Below are 6,339 nucleotides of genomic sequence, written 5' to 3'. Positions count from 1 at the left end.
GTTAACGATACTGCGCGCAAAGTCATGAAAAAATAATACATCTTTTTTTTTTCTACAGTGGATTTCGGCTGTTGCTTGGCTTGCCACATGCTTGGAGGTGCTGATCACAGTCACAGTCAGAGATTGTTTTTAGTTTATCTGGACTGATATGATTACAAAGAACATGTTCAGGGCCACACAATCTGTGTCAGATTGATCTAAGCTAACATAAACAGGCCAGGTCTCTTGTGCTGATATTTAGGAAAGGTCATTAACTTGTGAAAATCATTTTTAGGTTCCCGGTTTGGTTGGAGATAATAATAGACAGCTTAGATATTGATCTGCTCTCACCAACAGAGTGGTTTTCTCTGAGAGCCTTCTTGGTTTTCTGGACTCCAGGACATGTGATATGAATACCAATGCATGTAAGAACAAATGCCCTCGTGCAAGCCCTAATAGAGTTAATTAAAAGAGGAACTATATAAGTGTAGTCATTATAGCCCTTGCCTAATCACAGGCCATTATGGCTGTGTGCCCATCTTCTTAATGCACCATTTTTTATCAGTATCAACAAAAGTGTCCAGTCAATTATCCCTTATGATAAACAGATTAATGTTAACATTAAGAAGTAAAGAGAGGGCAGGTTTTGACCTAGATGACATTTGGATGATAAAAAGTATGAGAGCGATTCTGAGTGATTTCCAAGGACACCAATCAGTGTGGAAGTGCTAGGCTGTGGCATAAATGTCAGTGCGGCTGCATGTTACTGTATATGTCAGGACATGCGTGTAGTTGAGGAGGCTATGGAAAGAATGATGATGTAAGAAGAAAGATGAAGTGAACGTATGACAGCAAAGCTAAAAATAGATCTGTGGTAGATGTACACATTTGCACACATAAATTATAGCTTTCTGCTATAATGGTTGTGCTGACCGTTACTGGGTCTTTTTACCATACAGTACAATATATATACTTTACTGTATATAATGTAACTTTGTGTTATTGCATTAAGCTTTAAATCTTTTTCCTACTTTGTCACAGAAGAAAGACACTTACTTTATAATCTCAGACCAGTGTTTTATTGTGTTTTGTTTCTCACCCCATATAGCAAAAAGGTCAGTTTTATTACAAGTGACACAAACATATAACCACTTTAAGATTCAAATCTTGTCTATAAAACAATATCACCTCATCAACTCACCAGTCAATACTTGTAAATGCTCAATTGGTGTCACAGAAAGAAAGAAAAACACAACCAAGTGCCCTATAAAACCCAACATCGTTGTAATGATGAGGGGAGAAATGAGGACCCAAATGCAGAACATGTGTAGCAGTTAGCCAGGATGGAATGCAACTAAATAAATAGAGAAAGGAAAGAAGTTTAACGTAATGCAATTTATAGAATGTGATAACAAACACTGAGAAAAGTAAACCAAAACAAAAACTATATTGAAAGCTCACACAGTCCAAACAAAGTCCAAAGAGTAATGGAGTAAAGAGTTGCTGCATAACACAAGTGGGCGTTCTACCTCTAACCTTAACCAACCATGTATGTCTAGCTGTTGAGGAACACCCACTCCTGCTCAACAGTGGAGCGAATTTTTATAAGGTTGGTCAAGCTGAGACAATCGGGGTGCCACAGAAACTGATATCTTGTTATATATATATACATCCATCTTCCTCCATTTATCCAATTCAGGGCTGCAGGAGCCTATCCTAGCTGTCATGGGGCAAGAGGCTGGACAGATCACCAGTCTGTCGCAGGGCTAATACAGAGAGAAAACATAGGACAATTCACACTCTCATTAACACCTGCGGCCAATTTAGAATCAGCTATTACCACTAACGTCATATCTTTGGACTGTGCTAGCCACTGCGGCACTATACTGCCCTAGAAAGAAAAAATATATATCATAATAAACTTTTGTAATGTAGCCCTCAACTGATCAAAAAATAGTACAGTATAAGTCCTTGTTGAAAAGTATACCACAAGAATGCAATACACAAATAAATAAATTGTTTAAAAATGCAAAAATGAAAGCAAAATTTATGGCTAAATTCTTTGAAGAAACACTTTGTGTGTAGTCTCTCTGTCCTTGGGACAGACATAATGCTCATGCAAACAGTAAGGCTGTCAGAGGTTATCCTGCTAATGTACTGCATGATGGCCAAGCTGGTTTAGGAACTCTACTCACCAACAAGTGAAATCTACTTTCATTATATAGTTTTAGATGGAGTTATGGAGTCGATGGCTTGAGCATTGTGAAGAGTTTTAAAGTACTTTGATCCTTTTTCTGAATTGAAGCTTCATATTTTTAAGCTTGTAATGAGACATTTTAGATGCATGTGTTGTGAGCAAGCTGGGATAGGCTCTAGCCACCCTGCGTCCATTAATTGGATAGGCAGAAAAGAATGGGTGGACAGATGCGAATGGATGGATGAATGGATAATGTGAGCATAAGATGAGCACAAGACCCTCATTCATTCATGCATATGCTCTTTATCCTCAGCAGGGGGATAGATTTAATTGAAAGTGCAGCATGATAAGTTATAGTTGTCCTCTCTATACCATAAGACTTTTCAACTTTTTCAAAACAAATTCAAGTCAAGAGTGTTTCACTTTTTCTAACTGAAAATTCTCTCGCCACATATGCCTTCCTGTAGTTTCCCACAACCTGTTATTATGGAGGACCCACAGAGTTCTCCTTTTCGTGCGTGTGAAATGACTGCAGGGGGCAAATAAAATATAACTTTCTCATAGTTTTGCCATCTGGAAGAAGATGAAATCACAGATTTTCAATCACTTACTTTTGATTTATTTTACATTTATTCTGTGTGCCCATAGAGCGGGTGACCTTGGGCCTCTGTATTTCATCCATGAGTGCTACCAAAGAGGGACAGCTTTTTTTAAAGAGAACCACAGTGATGTAAAGACATTTTATGATGCGCAGATTTTTAGTTTACAACTGGCTATAAAAAAATGAAGAAACTTTCTAAAAAGCTTTTTCTCAGCAAAAACCTAAGGCGGTTGTGAGGTAATTATCTGACTAAACCTTTCACAGCTTCTGTTAGTCACAAAACCTGGCAAGAGAAGGATGGAGCTGACAAATAAAACTAGGTCTGAGCATTGAGTGAAAATGATAGACAGCCTTTCTCTTGGCATCTTTATTTCCATTTTCTGCTTATTCCCTTAACCACTAAGCTCACTCAAAGACTCAAAATTCTCCGTGGCACTTTGGGGGAGGATATGGATAAAGAAATGCATGCCGTGAGCATTTCTTGCTGCAGGGAGAGACCTCTGAGTTCATCTCATTTCAGAATTTCTGAGCAGCCGCGAAATGACTGTCTGTTCTCTCCCTCGGCTCCTGCTGGAGCGTGCAGTGGACTTCCTCGGGGCCATGGGCTACCAGGCTCCTCTGTTCCACGCTGTTTACCACCTCACTGCTGTCAGAGGCACACAACTCTCATCCAGTGCCACTGATCAACACAGTCCACTGTATCTCTGCCAGAGGCACCGCACTACACACATTCCTTAACTCTCAAAAAAATACATCTGGGCTAGACAGATATTATAGTTAGGCCTTTAGAGGCTTACCTTCTGATCATCTGGAGTTTGACCAGTGGGGTACATACTGGCTCTAATTCCAAGTATCTGTTGACACTGCTTGCCTGAGGCTATATGACAGTAAGGCAGGGGTCGGCAACCCTGGGCACGCGTGCCACAGCTGGCACGTGAAGGGTTAACTGATGGCACGACCAAAAGCTGGACTGGCCATCGGGCATCTGCCCGGTGGGCCAATGGTGATTTTTCGTTTTTATGGGCCGATGATTTTTTATTTTTTTTTGTAACGGTATAAACAACGAAAGGTGGTGGATTGACCAGATGATTGCTGATGTGTAAAAATAACTCAGTTGTTTGGTGGTGGCTATGGCGGAGCTGCCACAGAGGCCAGCAGGTGGATTAGGGAAAGGGAAGGCAGGGGGAGGAGAGACCCGAGACGGCCGCCGGTCCGAGTGTCAGGTGAACTGAACTTCAGGTAAGAAGTTATGACCTGCAGTCTGTCTGGCTCAGATATAAACCAAGTTTAGGTGGAGTTTATTTTCGTTGTGCTGACTTTTTACAGTCAGTTAGAATAACTCGTACTGCGTACTAGCTAGCATGACAGAGTTTCTATACAGCTGGGTGGGTGCTATGATGTTACTGATAGTGAACTTTATTTTATTCATAAGGTTTGTTAGTAGAGTTGCCAATCGTCCCGTAAAAAAACGGAATCGTCTCGTATCCAGAGAAAATATTATGCTTTTTGTATTGAGCTGAAAAGGAACAGTTTGTCCCGGACTTCAGCTAGGATGAAAAAAGACACAAAGCTGGAGTTATTCTGCACAGCTGCCTCTTCCTCTCTCATTCGCTCCCCTCCCTCTCCTGTTGCTACTTCAATCATGAAACTGATCAATGATCAGCTGATCGTCTTTTCTCTCTTGTTTATTTATCGCCCACTTTGCGCCAGAAAGAGGAAACCAGCAGATGTCGCGCTAAACAACAGCAGCACGTTTAAGCTTGATCAGCTGTTGTTAGAATTTATTTAATATTTATTTAATATTAATTTCTAGTATCAGCTGATGTTTGCTGGAGCCACAGCTGTAAAGCTGCTGGTCATGATATCGTGATGTCTCTGTAATGTCTTCAGAACATTGCAAAGGCCTAATTGACAGTATTTGGCTCTACATGTCTGTGTGAGCAGATTTTCTCTCACATGAAGAGTGTCCTCAGGTAGCCGCCTGAATGCTGGACACTCGGAGACCTGTGTCTCTGAGTGGGAGACCAGAGATCACATTAACTTGTGTATCCCTGTATCAACAAACATGCCATATTGGCCCAGTTTATTTTTCTTATCATTGTTGTAAGGAGACTATAAATAGCATTTGCATTTTCCGTTGTACAGTTCATTTGCTGTTCTTCTTATGGATAAAAAGTGTCTTTTTTTGTTTCAAAATAGCTGATAACTATTCGCTGATAGTTGCCAACATCTACGAACAAATATAATTCTATAAAGTTGTTCTATATAGTGTGTAACTGTTAATATAGAGCGTTATTAAATTTATTGCTATGCGGTCATATAGCACATTGAATTCTGAGGAAATTTTAGATGGCACTCATCATCAGAAACGTAGCCGACCCCTGCAGTAAGGTAATCCAAGTGTGCTCATGGTCAGACAGTCGCACTCACTCACTCACTGGTGCACATAAACAGGGATATAAACATGAACTCTGACACACAAAAACAGCAAAAAGCAGCACATGCATGCTGCCACACACACAAATACACACAGGCATTATAACCATATCTGTCTTATCTCTCTTCACCCCAACCGATTGAGAAAGTCATCAGACTCCCTGAACCCTGAATAGATCTTTCTATACTATTGTTTAAAATATCACAGTGTATTTGCATTATGTATATCTTTATTATTGCTACATAAATGCAATGAAATAGAATTGAATATAACTGAACTTTGTACATCTTTGTACACAGTCTAATTGTAGGATATTCCACTTTGAGCTACACAAATCTTCACACCAACTGTTACACAAAGAGCACATCTGATATTGTTGCAAACACCTCCTAATAACTGTCCAAGTCATGTTTAAATCCCCCCTCCAAAAGGAAAGATCCTTGAGCTGTAAAATTGCTTCTGCAGTAGTTATATTACAAAATATGTTGCTTTTTTTTCTATTGTTGTTTTTATCTTTGCCTGAAATTCTGTTTTTTAGAGTCACTTGACGTCCCACATTTCTTATACTTAATCACAAACACTCAAGCAGAACATTTGTATATCTCAGCTCTTTTCACCTGAATTTCTGTAACCCGGTATCATGGAAGGCCAAGTGCAGTTGTCTTTCTGCTTGAGCGAGAACATGAAAACAGTGACACTTGTGTTGAAGAAGACAAAATAACAGACTGCCATCCTCCACCATTCTACCTTTCTAAAGTATAAATAAAACTTGTCAGAGTATTTCTTGGAACAGACAGCTGTTCCGTGTTCAGGAGACATCTTTGTTTTCTTAAATTTAAGCACCAATGCTTTATCTTTACTCTCAGAATAGCACTCTTCAGTGAAAAAAGTGCTTTCTGGACATTGATCTTGCAAAGTTTTCTCACGTCATTCGCTCATCAAACCAAAGGACCAATGACCTTATGCAGTGTTGAGATTAGTGAGATTAATGAAACGGATGAACCAGAAATGGTTTGTAAAAATGCTGCAACTTCAGTGGTGTGGAACTGGTTTAGCTTTTGTCCGTCAGATACACAACAAAGCACTATTTTTGGTAGAGCATGCTAGCGGGCCGTCGTTATTACC

The 6,339-nt window shown here is 39.8% G+C and overlaps 1 protein-coding gene across 1 annotated transcript in view; it reads left to right on the top strand.

Annotated features, from left to right (window-relative positions):
* The first annotated feature begins 3,317 nt into the window (after positions 1-3,317).
* Positions 3,318-6,339, top strand: part of LOC102214774 (transmembrane protein 132C) — a 146,577-nt gene continuing 143,555 nt past the window's right edge. Inside the window, exon 1 of the mRNA XM_005729346.1 lies at positions 3,318-3,432. Coding sequence (XP_005729403.1) covers positions 3,318-3,432 — 115 coding nt within the window. The remainder of the gene's footprint in view (positions 3,433-6,339) is intronic.

Source organism: Pundamilia nyererei, unplaced genomic scaffold (genome assembly GCF_000239375.1).
Source record: "Pundamilia nyererei isolate P.nyererei 1_Seehausen unplaced genomic scaffold, PunNye1.0 scaffold00032, whole genome shotgun sequence".
Taxonomy (NCBI): Eukaryota; Metazoa; Chordata; class Actinopteri; order Cichliformes; family Cichlidae; genus Pundamilia; species Pundamilia nyererei.
This window is presented reverse-complemented; position numbering and strand designations above follow the sequence as displayed.